The sequence below is a fragment of the Apiotrichum porosum genome (genome assembly GCF_003942205.1).
Source record: "Apiotrichum porosum strain DSM 27194 chromosome Unknown scaffold_2, whole genome shotgun sequence".
In the NCBI taxonomy this organism is placed as follows: Eukaryota; Fungi; Basidiomycota; class Tremellomycetes; order Trichosporonales; family Trichosporonaceae; genus Apiotrichum; species Apiotrichum porosum.
In genome coordinates, this window is record NW_021167109.1 from 1,948,554 (window position 1) to 1,964,269 (window position 15,716).

General features: G+C 55.6%; 5 protein-coding genes and 5 non-coding genes across 10 annotated transcripts; 5 read left to right on the forward strand and 5 right to left on the reverse strand.

Moving 5' to 3' along the window:
• Positions 1-557: 557 nt before the first annotated feature.
• EHS24_004769 lies at positions 558-659 on the reverse strand. Its single transcript has one exon. It is a non-coding gene; the product is annotated as a tRNA-Tyr (tRNA).
• Positions 660-2,458: 1,799 nt separating this feature from the next.
• On the forward strand, positions 2,459-3,634 carry EHS24_004770 (uncharacterized protein; the record flags this gene model as incomplete). The annotated part of the gene is made up of 2 exons (XM_028620322.1): positions 2,459-2,482; positions 2,525-3,634. 2 exons carry the CDS (start codon positions 2,459-2,461, stop codon positions 3,632-3,634), a joined length of 1,134 nt encoding a protein of 377 aa, XP_028479294.1.
• A 1,658-nt stretch (positions 3,635-5,292) lies between these two features.
• On the reverse strand, positions 5,293-5,379 carry EHS24_004771. The gene has a single exon. It is a non-coding gene; the product is annotated as a tRNA-Arg (tRNA).
• A 205-nt stretch (positions 5,380-5,584) lies between these two features.
• Positions 5,585-6,255, forward strand: HAM1 (nucleoside triphosphate pyrophosphohydrolase ham1; the record flags this gene model as incomplete). Its single annotated transcript, XM_028620323.1, has 3 exons — positions 5,585-5,600; positions 5,637-5,732; positions 5,801-6,255. 3 exons carry the CDS (start codon positions 5,585-5,587, stop codon positions 6,253-6,255), a joined length of 567 nt encoding a protein of 188 aa, XP_028479295.1.
• A 292-nt stretch (positions 6,256-6,547) lies between these two features.
• EHS24_004773 (uncharacterized protein) lies at positions 6,548-8,046 on the reverse strand (the record flags this gene model as incomplete). Its single annotated transcript, XM_028620324.1, has 3 exons — positions 6,548-6,555; positions 6,604-7,227; positions 7,263-8,046. The coding sequence occupies 3 exons, from the start codon at positions 8,044-8,046 to the stop codon at positions 6,548-6,550; spliced, it is 1,416 nt and encodes a 471-aa protein (XP_028479296.1).
• Positions 8,047-9,711: 1,665 nt separating this feature from the next.
• EHS24_004774 lies at positions 9,712-9,791 on the forward strand. The gene has a single exon. It is a non-coding gene; the product is annotated as a tRNA-Asp (tRNA).
• Positions 9,792-10,938: 1,147 nt separating this feature from the next.
• EHS24_004775 (uncharacterized protein) lies at positions 10,939-12,652 on the forward strand (the record flags this gene model as incomplete). The annotated part of the gene is made up of 5 exons (XM_028620325.1): positions 10,939-11,153; positions 11,308-11,565; positions 11,673-11,694; positions 11,733-12,045; positions 12,087-12,652. 5 exons carry the CDS (start codon positions 10,939-10,941, stop codon positions 12,650-12,652), a joined length of 1,374 nt encoding a protein of 457 aa, XP_028479297.1.
• Positions 12,653-13,607: 955 nt separating this feature from the next.
• Positions 13,608-13,696, reverse strand: EHS24_004776. Its single transcript has one exon. It is a non-coding gene; the product is annotated as a tRNA-Lys (tRNA).
• A 287-nt stretch (positions 13,697-13,983) lies between these two features.
• On the reverse strand, positions 13,984-14,063 carry EHS24_004777. Its single transcript has one exon. It is a non-coding gene; the product is annotated as a tRNA-Asp (tRNA).
• Positions 14,064-14,456: 393 nt separating this feature from the next.
• EHS24_004778 (uncharacterized protein) lies at positions 14,457-15,593 on the forward strand (the record flags this gene model as incomplete). The annotated part of the gene is made up of 1 exon (XM_028620326.1): positions 14,457-15,593. The coding sequence occupies one exon, from the start codon at positions 14,457-14,459 to the stop codon at positions 15,591-15,593; it is 1,137 nt and encodes a 378-aa protein (XP_028479298.1).
• Positions 15,594-15,716: the final 123 nt, after the last annotated feature.

Sequence of the window (15,716 nt, forward strand, 5' to 3'; positions counted from 1 at the left end):
TGGATGTGGCAGTGACCTACCCGTCCATGGTTCCACTTGGGAGACGGCTATGCGACGTAACACACACTCCATATGGGGCTCAGAAAACCAAACCGTGTCGTCGCGTGCCGACTCTGGCACCGTTCGAACTGAGCCGAGACAGCCACCCCAGGCGCACGACTGCCTAACTGCGTCACGAGCTCTGCCCCCAGCACCCCCTACTGCGAAGAAAACAGCATACCATCACTTACAGGCGCAGAGTATGACCTACTCCCAAGGGGAGAATGCTCACCCAGGTGCAGGTGGCTACAGACGTGGCAGAAGCAGGTGGCTACAGAAGTGGCAGACGCAGGTGGCTACGTACAGACAGTATCGCTAGCAAACATCGACAGCAACCGGAGGAGTCACGCTACCGGGGACACTCCCAAACACATGGCCACGGAGCCAAAACCCCACCACACCGCACACTCCGCCAACACCATCCAAACCATGCCAGCCAGCCCTCGTGTCTTCCTCGGCCATCCCAAAAAGGTCGCAGACGCTTCAGGTGTTACCCATCGACGTCTGCATGCTCTGCATCTCACTACCCTGATTCGAACAGGGGACCTACGGATTACTCTTCCTATCGGAAGGGAGGTAGAACATTACAGTCCGGCGCAATACCACTATGCTATAGTGAGGAGATGTTGACAAGATCGGAGGTGGAGGGAAATTCGTTCCGAAGAAATTTCGTTCTCTCAAACATTCAAAATTGCTCTCTGAAGGGCGAGGCATGCATGTTTCTACGCCCAATACGTTCCCCCTCGCAGGGCTCCTCATAAAAGTGAAGGTTTTTCCCAGGGGGCGACGAAAAACGCTGTACTGATGTTAGCTGGGGTGGCGGAAAATACCGGTTAATTGTTCATAAATTGGTATGCACATCTGTACTCTGCCAAGAATGTGATTGGCATTCCCTCTAACGTCCTCGAGATAGTCTGCACGTGATCACCAGCGACGTCTCTTCCACATGTGAGACACCTTGCTCGGCCGCAAGCTGTATGGCAGGCTGTGGTAGTCGGGTCGGGCAACAGGCCAATTTTGTCGTTGCTGTGTCGGTGGCACGAAGCTGCCCAGGGAAAAGGTCCTACTGTCAGCGCCACGTACAACCGAACAGTACTCCAGGTATTTGAACGAGTTCACTGAGGCACTCTGGGCGCCTGCTTTCACGCTTGTCCGGAAGCCCCTTGCTCCAGTAGGTCGCGTTAAGCTAACGACAGCCAGTCCTTGAAGGATACTCCGGTGGCTTCGGTTCTCATGCCACAAAGGAGGGCTGCGACGCCGCAGCTGCTAACCATTTGATCTACAAGGTCCCCTTGCAGCCGACGGCATGTGCCATGGGGAGCAATGGGGACCTCGTTCACTCCTAGGTCATTGCTCATGGAGTGTGGGATTGTTCGTATCGTGTTCCACCTCAGAATCAATCCATTTACTTTTATCATACCTGTGTTCGCATGACGCATCGTGCTCTGCATTTCCAGACCACGAATCAGTTAGACGTACATAACGTTCTTCTGGCGCGACACTATAGAGAGGCTCACGCAAGTGTACCAGTTTTTGTGCACTCCTATGGCACAGTGATATCTTTTCAGCACCTGACGGCTCAAGCTTGGGGCGAGAGGCAGCCAATGCTCTCGGCCTCCTACATCCCTGCGTGTAGCCACGATGTGCAAACCAAAGACTCACGTCTCACAGCCGTACAGTACAGTACGTCAAACGCCACTTCAAGGTTTACAAACAACCAGCCACCTTACCTTTACACTCCTACACTCTATGCATACCCCATACACACACACTCAGCCGTATGGGCTTCTGGCGGTCGCCTAGTGCCCAATTGTGTCCCGCCCTCGCAGTGCTTGATGGCGGCAGCATCGGCACCAGATACAATGAACCGCCGTGGCGTTGTCAGCCATGGTCATATCGACGACGCCAGGATGGAGTGCCTGATTCACAACGTCTCCTGGGATGACCATGAGAGGGTGAGTGACCACTAGCTCCATCACGCACGTACTGTACATACGCTCGACGCGACGTGTACGCCTCCCCTTGGGCGCTTGGGCTGCGCCACAAGGCTGCTTGATCGTTGCAATGAGGCTGCGTTTGGGCTTGGCGATACGTGTTCGATTGGAGTCTGTACCACGGGGTCCCTCTCGTGCGCACGCCTGCTTGTAGTTTCGCGTTTCGGGAGCCTACACGACATGGTGGCCGCGGGCCGCGGTGTGGGCAGGGGATGGCATGCGCTAGCGCTAATGCATGCCTGTTCGGTGCTGTTGCTGGCCGGGAATGGCGGGGGGGCCTCGTTGGTTTAGCCTGCTCTCAGAGCCGCGACTGGGTGGAGGGCCGTTGCGGCATCTTCCCAAAGGGCATGCTCCCTCTTCCGTCACATTGCCATTCCCCACTTTGGTCACACCCACTCCACGACTACCTCCATTGACTGTCCAGAATGGTCTTGACTTACCACACCCACGTTTGTTCATCAGTACCAGAACAGCTATGCTAACGTCACAAGTGCAATGCAGACATACTTGCAAAGTCCAACAGTGGCGTCAAGGAGTCCCTCAGGGATGATGGAGCCCATGGGGCCAACGAGCCGCACCTCTCCCCCGTTCCCGGCGAGGTGCTCGCTCTCATCCTCGAACAAGTCCCTCACGGCAGCTCGCTCATCAACTGCTTGACTGTCAACTCGTTCTTCCACGATGTCACCGAAAAGATCCTCTACCGATCCATTCGCATCACATACCGAGGCAACCCGTTGGATGTCATGCCCATCCTGCCTACCAACATGACAAAGCGCGACACCTATGTCCGTAAAGTGAACATCATGGGACACTATGACCTTGACATGCCGTACCGCTTCGGCACCGACTGTCCCCTCCCTCCGCTCCCGTATCTGGACACGATGCGTGTGTTCTGGTACCCGAGCATGCGTCTCCGTGACCGCCCACTGCAGTTGTGCTCGGCGGTCCGTACCCTCAAGCCCAAGAACCTGGTGATCCGCAACGCGTCCATCATCACGGCGCGCTCCGTCCTGGATAACCAGTCCAACAAGGGTGCCGAGAAGCTGTTCAGCTGCACCATTCTGGACAGTGTGGAGCGCTACGTCTGCGTCGTCGACCCGGACGCTCCCAGCCTCGACCGTCCCAACAATGCGTTTGCCGAGGACTTGGCCGGCGGCATTCGATGGCTGGCGAGCGTCCCCAGCCACCCGCGCTCCGTCACGATCATCTTCCGCACACCGGACCCGGCGGCGCGCTGGCCGTCGCAGCCCAACCCCGTCAACCTCGTCGCTCCGGACCCGACAGTCAGTGGCTGGCTCTGGGTGGTCTTCCGCTCGCTCGCCGACTGGGTTGCGGCCGCCAAGGGCACGTCGCGCATCAAGTTTGTAAACGCTGGTGCAGTGCGTCGCTCTCCCAACGACATGGCCGAGGTTCAGCGCATGTGCGAGGACATTGTCCGTTCCCGTCTCCTGGAAATCGAGGCAGACGACGCCGACGCAAAGGGCCGCCAGAGCGCCGTGGAGTTCCTAACTATGCGGGAGTACCTCTCCACTGAGGATTGGACCGGTGTCTTTGACCCGGAGGAGGTTGCCGCTTGGATGCGTCCCGACTCGCCTCTCTGACCATCTAGTCCATTGTAGCACGCACCACGGGGAGAGAAAAGGAGAGAGTCGACCTTGCCCATACACATAGGGGCAGTTTGTACAGTAACAGCTCAGAAGTACAGCAGCATGCCATCTTGCACAAGGGAAAATGATGACGTACGCCCAGCATCCTGTGCATTCAAACTCTCCACTCTGTCTGCTGCACACTCTCACAGTCCCACATCGTGCCACATTCTGCAGTCTCTCAGCCTGACAGCGCCGTACACAGTTGGGGTGGGAACCAGTGAGCGGTCGGGGCCCTGTGCCTCTGATCCTCTGAGGGTGAGGGGCAACGAAAACAAGCTTTGTGCTGCACTCCTGTCGTTGCAGGTACGGTACTCCGAGCAAGTGTCCCGGCTGTTCGGAGGGGCCGGGAGTTCTTGTATAGGTAGGTGTACATAGTAGTGTGCGCGGCATCGGATCCCGTGGGCAAGACGACGTTCAGGAGATCAGGAGAGCATGGTCGGTCTGTGGGCCTTGGCATACCGCTGCTCGGGGCTCGCGGGAGCGCACCACGACCTATTGGTGTGACCCCTCTGCCAGTGCGTCTGGGCAATTTCCGACAGCGTACCAGACAGCAAGCATTGAGCTTCACACCAGGCGTAAGCGACCAGGGTGTCACTCTGCATTGCCTTCTGTGATTCTCCCACTGAGCCTGCGAGCGTTGTCGTTGCGCTTTGCAGTGTAACCGGGGATGGTGGGAGGGTGTACCCGACCGGAAGGGGTGCCGTTTCCACTGTTGGAGTAGCCAATGCGTCGCTGATGGTGCTGGCGGGTAGCGATGCTGATGTCAGTGTCTCGATGCACATCTCTTCCGCTCACTGATGCTCAATAAGCCCATGTCGTCCGCAGTATTGTCAACACTGACCGCGAAGATGTGTGAAGGACGTTGCTGATATGGGGTGTGGGGTGCACGACGACTACTGACGTCATGTGATCCGCGGAACCGACGATATGTTTCCGACAGACCTGTGGCCTGTGGCCGACGAATTACTAACACAGTACATCTTCAAGAAGGGCGAGGTCTTCGTCCCTTCGCATACCTTTAATAAAAGAACATAGAATTTTCGGGAACGCGGCCGTGCATGTTACCAGAGGGTACACATTGAGTCCCAGGGACGGCAGAAGCAGGCGAAATACCTCACATGTGTCGATCACTGGCGCCTTCAATCGAGCCTCGCTTGCACCGTCCTCCCGCAGCCGCAGGTACCTTTGGTACTCTGTGGGAATGCCATCAAGCAGCAATCTGGAACCCCCGTGCTTGTCACCATCTCGGCTCTCGGCATCTGCTCGGCGTCCTGGGCGTGTGTTATCGAACGCAAAGCCACGCCGGACAGTTAGCCGTGTGGAGGTTGTAGTGGTTCTTGTGCCACATAGTTTCTTACGGCGAGGCGCAAAATAACCTCCAAATCTGTACAATTTCTGCAAACTTGTACTCGCTGGGGTCACGAGCACATGCCAGAGGCCCAGTCGTTGCCATTACGCTGAAAATCTGATCCAAATTCGCCCAAAGATAGATCTCGTTGTACGTCAACCACTCCCACTTGCTTGCTTGCTTCCTTCCTTCCCCACTGTCTTTGTCTTCTCTGCGATTCCTTGCCAAAACGACGGCTGCTATGCACACACGGCAAAAGAGAAGGTCACGACGGGGATCGAACCCGCGATCTCCTGATAACTAGAGATGTTAATCGTAGTCAGACGCCGTACCATTTGGCCACGCGACCTTGATGAAAGTTGAGTTGAAAGAAAAATTACAAGCGTAAACCTGCCACGTGGGGAATTTCTCGGTTCCGTTCCGCGTGTCTCTGAAAGTTGAACGACTGCGCGACTTGACTCATGACGAGCGCTACGACTCGACGCGGCTAGCGTCGCTTCATGTTGACATTGTACACTCACTCTTCTTGAACAACGCAGTTCCCCACCGTCACCATGTCCAAGTCTTTCAGTGGGTTGCCACGACGATCTATCTAATGCCCCTCAGTTTTCGTCACCGGCAACGCCAACAAGCTCCGCGAGGTCAAGGCTATCCTTGCTAGCGGCGACAGCGATATCGAGTGCACCTCGCAGTCGGTCGACGGTGCGTTTTCTGACGCCTGGCTTCTGCGATTATGGAGGGTCCACAATGAGTCTGCTGACAGTTTTCAGTCCCCGAGCTCCAGGGCACCACCCAGGAGGTCGCCATCGCCAAGGTCAAGGACGCGGCGGAGAAGCTCGGCGCTGCCTGTGTCACCGAGGACACTGCGCTGTGCTTTGACGCGCTCAATGGCCTCCCCGGTCCTTACATCAAGGACTTTATGGCCGGTATTGGCCACGACGGCCTGAACAAGATGCTTGTCGGCTTCAACAACACCAAGGCTACCGCTCTTTGCACGTTTGCCTACTCGGCCGGTCCCGGTACGGAGCCGATCCTCTTCGAGGGTCGCACCGAGGGCAACATTGTGCCCCCTCGCGGTCCCACCGCCTTTGGCTGGGACCCGTGCTTCCAGCCGATCGAGGGTGGTGGCCTGACCTACGCCGAGATGGCGCACGAGGACAAGAACAAGATCTCGCACCGCTACCGCGCGCTCGAGAAGCTCAGGATCTACCTCGCCAGCCAGTAGAGGATGGTTATAGACATGGGGTACTAGATTGTAGATGTCAAACTGTACAACAAAATGCATGCCATGCACATGTATGCGCTATCGGTCGCGTGGTGGATGGGGTGGAATGGTTCGGCGTGTACTGAGCCGCCGGTGTAATGTGGGATTCGTGACTGGAAGAAGGCATGTCCGAGATGGTTATTGGATGGGGGTGAGGCAGCGCCTGCAGTCACGCTCTGTGATGATATCGTGCGATTGTAGTGACTTGAAAAAGACATTGCGTGAGGCCGGGTAAACAAATATACGAGCGAGCTCATGGAGCTGCGGTCAGCCACATCGCAACTGCTTTGAAACACACCTCTTCCGAACCTGCCAAGACGTCGGCTAGCTTTGCACAGTCGGAGACGCCGGCGCCATCGATCCACTTATCAATTGCTGCAAGCTTTTCGCGGTCCAGAGAATACTTGCCGAGGTAGGTTACCATGGCGGTGACGGGGTCGGACTCGGTCAGGAACTCGCGCAGTGTCGGGTCCCATTGTACAGCGGGCTTTTCATCGGCATCGTCTTCCTGCTTCTCGGCAAGGAGGACACGCAGTCGCAACCATTGACGCCGACGCACCCACCCCCACCAGTTGAGGGTCATCGGGAAGGCTCGCCAATGCTTCCTGTGGAACCACAGGTTGTACTGCCAACCCTGTTCATCCGAAGCGGGACGCATGTTCACCATCCATTCGGTGCACCAGGTCCATTCTGGTGAAGGCGTCTGGTACGTCTCGAGTGTGTACCCTGATTTGATGGTCTTGCGTTTAAGATTCGTGGGGTTGATCTTGGAGTGTCGACTCCTAGCACCACGCTCCCACCCACGAATGACTTGCTCCGTCTCTGGCAGGTCGAGGGGTAGAGTAAACGGCGTCGGATCACCCGGGAGCAGAGAACGCCAAGAGTACCATGTGCTGCCGAACAACGATATGCCGCGCTGGTTCTCATACATGACTGGCGTCAGTACTGGTCCACCGACTGCAACTCACCTTCCCAGACGTAGCTGGCTCCAGGGGAGGGCGGTTTACCCAGTGCCGCTTCCAGCTCTGCGAGCTGTGCGGCGGAGTGCACGGTCTCCTTGCCAACGACAAGGTCAATGTGCTCAAAATTGAGCTGGCATGCCTCCTCCAGCACCTCTGCCTGCATCGCCTGGGGGTCGAATGCTTCGGCCTCTGCCTCATCGGCTGCCTCGTCCTCGCCAGGATCCTGGTCCTTCTTGGCCTTGCCCTTCTTGCCCTTCTTTCCTTTGTTGTTCTTAGAGACATGTGTGTGAGGACGCTTGGCCATGAGTTTCTGAGCCTCCCGCTCAACGACTGAGCGCTTTGCCAAGTGTAGCCAGGACTTCTTCTTCGCCAGAGTGTGTGCCATCTGCGTCTCTTCGGCCTGGTCCATAGCGGTGACCTCGGGAGGCTGCGGAATGTGCGACGAGCCTGCACCGGATCCGGAGCTAGCGATGCTCGCATCGTCGGCGTCGACCGTCGCTACCGCGGGCGATGTGGATCGGCTGTCATAGTTGCCTGTCGAGGGTCGGAGACTCGCGGCATGTGAGCTTGTCGGCGTTGCCGTGCTGACGGTTGTCGAGGTGTCACGGCGCCAAGAGGGACCGGCCTCCACGGAGGCCGTCGGGGCGCCTGCTGGCGTGCCCTTGCCCTTTCCGTTGCCCACCTTGGTCGGGGCGGTCGGGGCTGAGGAGGAAGAGTCCTCAGCAGAGGGTGGTGATGGTGGCAATGCTTCTGGTGGTGCCGAAGGGTGCAGTGAAGGCTCGCTTGCCATGGGGTGATGTGTTAAGAGAGATGTTGTAACGACGGAGTAGATCAAACGGTACTTCAGTTAGGTACCCCCAATAGGCGATGACGTCAATCAGTATATTAGGCGACGGGTCATTTCGCTCCGTGTATTTGCGGGATTTGTGGTTGTTGGTTAACAATAACGACCATGTTGCTATCGCACGCTTCCTCTCGCACAAATGCTGCACGTTCATGTCCGTAGCCTTGTAGCCTCGTATTCGTGTTTTCTCTGATCTGGCGCAGAACATCGATTGACAGTTGATCTTAGAAGCGCTGTCAGACAAAGTACAAGCCTTCAGTCTAGGACGCTTGACGAGTGAACACAATCTGAAAGACCTATGGAACTCGACATTGCTTCACAAGGTCATACATGTAGTGCTCGTCGTATATGTAATACCTGTCATAAACACCTTCGTCTCCTTCGTTGACACCCTCGTCGAGAGACTCCATCGTTTCAGCAACGATGGTCGTTGATGCAGAAAACACAGAGTGCGTTGACAGCACCTAGCAAAAGCGGCAGATCGCGAGGCATGGGTCCAACAAAACGCCTGCTCATCCGGGATGACAGCCGCTGGCACAAGACTGGGAATGACCCAGTCTCCAAGATCATTAAAACTGGACCAAGTACAAGTACAGGAGTGTTTATCCTCACCAGTGTCTTCGCCACCACTGTGTTCCTCCTGTCTCCTGTCGTGACGATCAACGTAGCCGGTCGCACTTAAAATCATGGGCCGCCGGTACAGGTTTGATCACCTTCACCGCTGGCAACATCATCGGCTCTCAGATCTTTAGGCCCAGCGATGCTCCCCGCTACCTTGACGGAATGGCAGGTTGTGCCATCTCTCTCCTCCTTACGATGGTCTTCGTTCTCTTGTGGCCGTTGTACTACCGCATGGAGAACAAGAGGCGCGACAAGGCGCTTGTGGCCTCAGTGCTTTCTGTCGAGGAGCAGGAGTACCAGCGTATGCTCGCTGGATAGAATGACGTTACGGACCGTGAGGTAAGCATGGGTCATGTCACCTTACCATGCCAGAGGACATCGGCTAACCGAAACAGAACCAGCACTTCCGCTACTACTACTAGGCCATCAAGGGCAGGTGGGTGCCATAGGTTTAGTTTTGTCGCTTGGGTCGGGAAGATGATGGCAAGCAAGCAGGAGAATTTGACATGTAATACTGAGTAGTGACTATCGACAAACGATGTATGTGTACAGGATGAGGCTGGTAGCATCATATTGGGGGGTATGGTCTCATTGTCCACTACTGTTGGCCTCGTCCACTCGAAATGCGCCACTGCCACTCCAGGCCTCAACCTTGCCGGTCACTGTCAGATTATTCTTCCTATTACAGTTCCATGGACCTGGATACTCTTTGTTTTTCCCCAATCTCTTCGGAGTACCAGGTCGGGAGGTTGGACTGAGAAATGCGAAAGAACCGTGCGGGTGGCGGAATATCTCACCTCCGTCATCCTCCGCCACACTTCTTCCACACAATGCCTCGGTCACCAGCAACCACGTCTTCTACATGCCATGTAGATGGCTCATCATGAAGCCATGCTTCAGAGGTATTCGCTGCACGCTTTCCAGCTCCCAAAAGCATGCATAGGGCCCACCAAGGAAAGCGCCGCCTCGTCCGTGAGTTCTAACATCCAGTTCTTGATCGTATAACGGTTAGTATGCTCGCTTGTCACTACAACTCGCGGGAGATCGGAGTTCGATTCTCCGTCAGGAAGGACACCACTTGCAATAGCAAGTCTCCTCTTTTGCTGCACATGTAGAAGTCGCTGGAGGGACAAGAGCCTTACCCGGAACCTGGGAGAGAGCGAGAGTGAGAGTCTGCTCGACAACGAAGAACTTTGACAGTGCCGTCGTGTTCTGTATCTTTCTCTAGGTGTACACCTTTAAACAGCTCATGATCAGAAGCGGTTTCCCTGCGGAGGAGCGTTTGGGACGCTCAGAACGGAAGCTCAAGACCCGCAGCGCGGGTTGTGGGTTTACCATCTAGGTGGTTGCTAAAGATTGCACTTTGGGATCGACCAAGTCTTCTGCATGGAGCTCGCTTGTACCGCCTGCAGCAGCGTCTGATGCTTGAGGGTTGAATTTGTCGGGTCTTCGCTTATGGACGAAAGAGATGTCGGACGATGTTGTGCGCATTTGCCACGGAAGAACTGATCGTCATTCGCTGAAGGCTGATTGTCGCGGCCTTCCAACTGCAGCGGAGGTGATATTTGCGTTTTCACAGAGGTTAGAGCTACAAAAACACACTTTGCGTGCTTCCAAGAATAGGCTATAGGCTGGGAGGCAGTGGACGATAGATACGTGTAACACAACGCGAGAGCACGCATGTTACGTCCAAACAACCTCATTCTAATGCGCCTATCTAACGCGATCTAACGGCGCCGGCGGTGCCGGTGCTCGGCACGACCGCGGCATAATTGGCTTCGTCGGAGTAGTCCGAAATCGGCATGAGCGGCTGATATAATTTGGGAGAACCTACGGCCGAGTTGCCGGAAAATGCCAAGCCCACCTGTAGATGCAACCCTTTTCTTAGCAATAACTGTTAAGCAACGTCCACGCGCGGCAACTATCGCAACAACACACTCTCCTCCACCTTTTGCACCACCCAAGCTTTCCAGCTCGCTACCTGTTGGACCGCACTGGCTCCCGAGAGCCTGCAACAGGACACACCGGCTCCCTCCCTCCGGGCCATCGTAATCCCGTTGCACTCATACGCTGTCCATCACCGCTGGGCCATGCAGGGAGATCGGTGATTTCAACCACCACGCAAAAGCAACGACAATATCAAAAGCAACGACACTCCGTCTTCCAATGTCGTCTAGTCAGTCAACAACGGTGGACACCCCATTCGAGAGTCACGCCATGACCAATATCGATAACGGCGGTATAGACGAGAAGCTTGGTGCGATGGAGAAGGCTGCGCCGATCGACGAGCCCGATAGCTTGGGCTTGACGAAAACAACAACTCAGGTTGCCCATGACAAGTCTGTCGATCCCGACATTGACGAGCTTCCCAATGGAGGTTACGGATGGGTCATAGTGGTTTGCCTGCTGGGGCTGAACGCCTGTACTTGGGGGTGAGTCCTGCACAGTCTGTGAGAAGCGGCAACGAAGTCTGGGGCGGTTGTGGAATCATTCTTAGCCGCCGTCGATCGTCCTATCGGGCCTCCCCCAACTTCCTCCTTGCCTCACGATGCCATCTCCAACTCTACAACTCACGCTATTGCACAGAGTAAATACTACCTATGGTGTCTATTCCGCCGCGTTCATAGAGAACAACTACTACAACGCATCGCAACTCGACTACGCATGGGTTGGTGGCTTGTCTGCTTCTGTGGCAGTGGTCGTCGGCCCTTTGGCCAACTGGATGATCCAGCGGATGGGAATGAAACCCCCTATGCTCATTGGTGCCGTCTGCGTCGGCCTTGGCCAATGCATGGCTGGCCTCTGCAAGTCTTATGGTCCATTCTTGTTCTGTCAAGGAATCTTGTGAGTCAAGCGCGGGACAGTTATTCGGCGACCGCGAGCGTGCCCCAACGTCGTCCGTCATGTTCCATTCTCTCGCTGTGTTCCTTGGCATGTGCTAACGTCTTCAGATTCGGCTTCGGTGTTGGTCTGGTGAATAATCGTGTTGGAGACGGTCGTGCTGACTTCAGATTCTGGTTCCATCACAACCCATCCTCGCTCATTGGTTCGACAGGAGACTAGCGCTCGCGCAGGGATTTGCACAAGCTGGCTCTGGCATTGGAGGCATTGTCTTTTCCAATGTCGCTCCTTTGCTACTTCGCACTGTCGGCATCAAGTGGTGCTACATCATCCAAGGCTGCATCTGCATGGCCATTCTCTTCCCGTCCATTCTGTTGATGAAGGGTCGACACAAGGCCGTGCGTGCAAAGAACGCACCCCTGCAGCTCAACTTCTTTTGGCACCCGGGATTCAAGTGGCTGCTATTGTGGGCCTTCTTGACGAGTGAGTGCTGGGTTCAAAGAAGCAAGTCGCTGACCACAAAGTGATGGGATACTTCATTGCGATCTATTCCGTCGCATCGTACAGCACATCTGCTCTTGGAATGACCCAAGCACAAGGTGGCGCCATTCAGTCCATCCTTGCAGCCGGCCAAGTCGTTGGCCGTCCATTGTGGGGATTCCTTCTTGACCGCGGCGGACGCGTCAACATGGTTATTCTGAGCTACATCATATGTGGCGTTGTCACTATCGGTGCGTGGATGCCCGCCCGTTCGTTTGGCGTCATGGTCTTCTACGCATTCGTGAATGGCGCAACATCTGGAACAATTCACTCGGCTGCGACACCTCTGGCGACCAGTGTCGTCGGCGTCGAACACCTGGGTTCAGCACTGGCAATCTACTGGCTCACACTGGCAATTCCAAACGCCACTGCCCAACCGTTTGCCATCATGATCGTCAACTACTCCAAAACCCATCTCAACAGGACGGGACCGGAAGCCTACCAGATCTCAATCGGCTTCTGTGGTGGCCTGTTCCTCGCTGGCGCGATAGCTCTGCTGGGCGTCAAACACTACTTGCAAGGCAACTGGAAGTTGTTGCAGAGGGCCTGAGCCTGGAGTGCCGTGTGCTGGAGTTTGTTTTCAGAGAGAGTTTCTTGTGTCATTACCGGTTTCCATCATATTGCTGAGCCGCTCTATATCTACCTCACATTCATAGATTGTATGCATAGAACACATACTCGACGCACAGGAAGAGAGCGCGGGGGCGGCCTATGGAATTTCTTCGACATCCGCAGTTGCCACACGTGAAGAACTTACCGGATCCCAGGCATCAATGTCGATGAGCCCTCCTCACTCCTCCCGGAAATTTCCTGTGTTAAGAGGTCATCGCCGGGGAGAAGGTGAAGGCCGCGTAAGGATCACCAACACCGAGTTCATATTGCGACAGGACCACGTTACTGCGTGGAAGGGGGTAAGGCGCATCCATCGAGGAGACATCGTTGCTGTCCAACTCGACCACCCTCAACTTCTGATCACTCGCGCTCGGCTAACGTCATCCAACGTGCAAGCGTCAATGCCTGCGCCGCGCGTGTACCACCAGAAGTGCAAAACGGAACTCTGAGTCAAAGCTCAAGAAACGACAGTGAGTGCAAGCCGATGGATACCATTCGTCAGCCACGGAAAACTTGAGGGCAGTCGAGCACAGCAGCAACAACATTCTGTACACATGGGGTTCCCACCGTTCCCAATATGAAGTATTCAGGACAACTGGTCATTACACATGGCGCTCGTGTACGATTTCCAGCGCCCCACCGCAGTAATTCTGACCAAGTATGAGCCAGCTCCCTTGACTCACTTACTGATACACACTCACCGTCTCCAGGAGATACTCGACTTTCAAGTCATACAGCGGGTACGAAATAAGACATACATTAGAAAAGACTTGTCCGAAAAAAGCTTCTCCGCTCCAGTCCAACCCGCCACTGTGTCCGCCAGCGAGCACTCTCTTCGTTTTGGACAAGGATAACCTGCAAAAGGTGAATCCGACGCTCTCGCATCGTTCTCAAGCCTAGTATGGGGCTCGAACCCATGACATTTTGATATCTTAACACAAGGAGTAAGAGTCAAACTATCTACCGACTGATATAACCAGGCTCCTTGGAAATTCAAACACTGGGTGGTTTTTGAGCGGACAAGAAAGCGCAGTCATTCAAGGGGAAGGACCAAACCAAGTTATCAGTAAATATCCTGCTCAACCACGTTTGGCCACCATTTGGGGCGAATGTCAAAAGAGAAGAAGCGAGGAAGGAAGTCCAAGTCGAGAGTCGAACCTCGCGGGGCGCACATTTGAGACCCCCAAGTGTCACTCAGTTTGACCCTCCAGGGATCCAGGGACATCTACATCTGCAGCAAAAGAGCAACTCGCTGTTGCGAGTGCTGTCCTTCCTGACGGAGAATCGAACTCCGATCTCCCGCGAGCTGTAATGACAAGCGAGCATACTAACCGTTATACGATCAAGAACTGGATGTTGTTGGAGAGTGCCGTGATGCCGCGATCGTTGTCCCTGTTTTTCTCAGCCTCTGTTCGCTTTTTATGCATCAACAGCACGGATACTCTGTCTAGAGGTACTCATGAGTCATCGTCAGGTCGAAGGGAATACTAAATATGAAAGGTGGCCGCTGAGCGTGCGATCTAACTCGGTGGTGTCAACTGCCACATCCACCAAAATGATCGACATTGGCCTTCCCTTGTCTGCCTTCCCCGCCTTCCTCGTCTTCCTCGTCCTCCTTCTTCCTCCTCATCACTCACTATTGACTGCCCTCGTTGTTCACACTTCCCATAGCCTCCATGTCCGCCAAACCACCACCCCCTCGCCCCTACTCCTGGGTGCACATCCAACGCCGCGCCTCTCACATGTCTCCCCTGCCACTCACCATCCTCTCCCGCATCTTTGTTCACCTTCCCCCACCGTCCATTGGGGCTGCCATCCGCGTCAACTCGCAATTCTATCGCGCCGGTATTGAGCAGCTCCACAACCACATCTGGATGACTGAGCATGGTCCCTGGCCCAGCTTCACAGATATGGACCGCTTCCCGCCCCTGCCGCTCCAGCAGATGCTTGGCCGCAGCTGGCTCCGCTCAGTCGTCCACACGTTGGACGTCTTTGGCCACTCCACTCGCGTCTGTATGACCAACCCCGATGACATGTGGGTCACGGCCGATTCCCTACCAGCCCTCCCCAATATCAAGATCCTCCGCATCCACATGACCAACCCCTTTGGAACGTCGCAGCACCAGCGCTCGTTCCATACCAACGGCGACCAGCAGTTCCACTCCAACTCGGCTCCACACATGCATGTCTTGCCACAGTGCCCTGCCGTCTACCGCATCAAGCCCCGTACGCTCGTCGCCCTCGGCGGTCCAATCGTGTACCGCGAGAAACCCATCACGGCCCTGCCTTACGGCCTGCTCGCCGCCGTGGAACGCTACGTCCTCGTCCTGTCGCCCGACGCCGAGCTCCTCCTCGCGGACAAGACGAGCGCCGTCCCAATCTTGCGCGCCCGCGCCATCGCTTCAGACATTGCCAACGTCCCAGACGCCACCGACATTGTGATCGTCTTCTACACACCGCGCCCACACATTGAGTGGCGTGGCGCCGTGGCCACGATGCGCACCGAGTCGCATATCAAGCGCACCTGGGCCGGCCGCTTTCTCACTGAACTGGCACACCTGATTGCGCAGCTGCCCTTCTTCCAGCACATCAAGTTTGTCAATGCCGGTTCGCTGGACAAGTATGCGACTGCCCAGCAAGTGTGGGATCCCGCGGAGGGGATGCGTGCCCTCGAGACCCACTTCCGCAAGCAGATGGACGCGTACGCCCAGGGACAAGGCCACGAGAGAGGAGATCGCATCGCCGAGTGGTGCCGTACCACCACGGTCGACTTTGTGAGCATGGAAGACTACCTCCGCCACACCCAGTGGAAGGGGGAATTTGAGCATGCAGAGGTTGCCGAGTGGCTCCGCCCGAAGCGTGTCTGGGGTTACCTGTAGTCAAGATGTACTTGCCATCCACACCCTGTCTTGCCCGTCACAGCTCGCTTTTGTTCACTGATGTGCAACTGTGTCCATCATTTTGGTGTCTACCATTCTCCCTGCATACAAACACAAACAGTC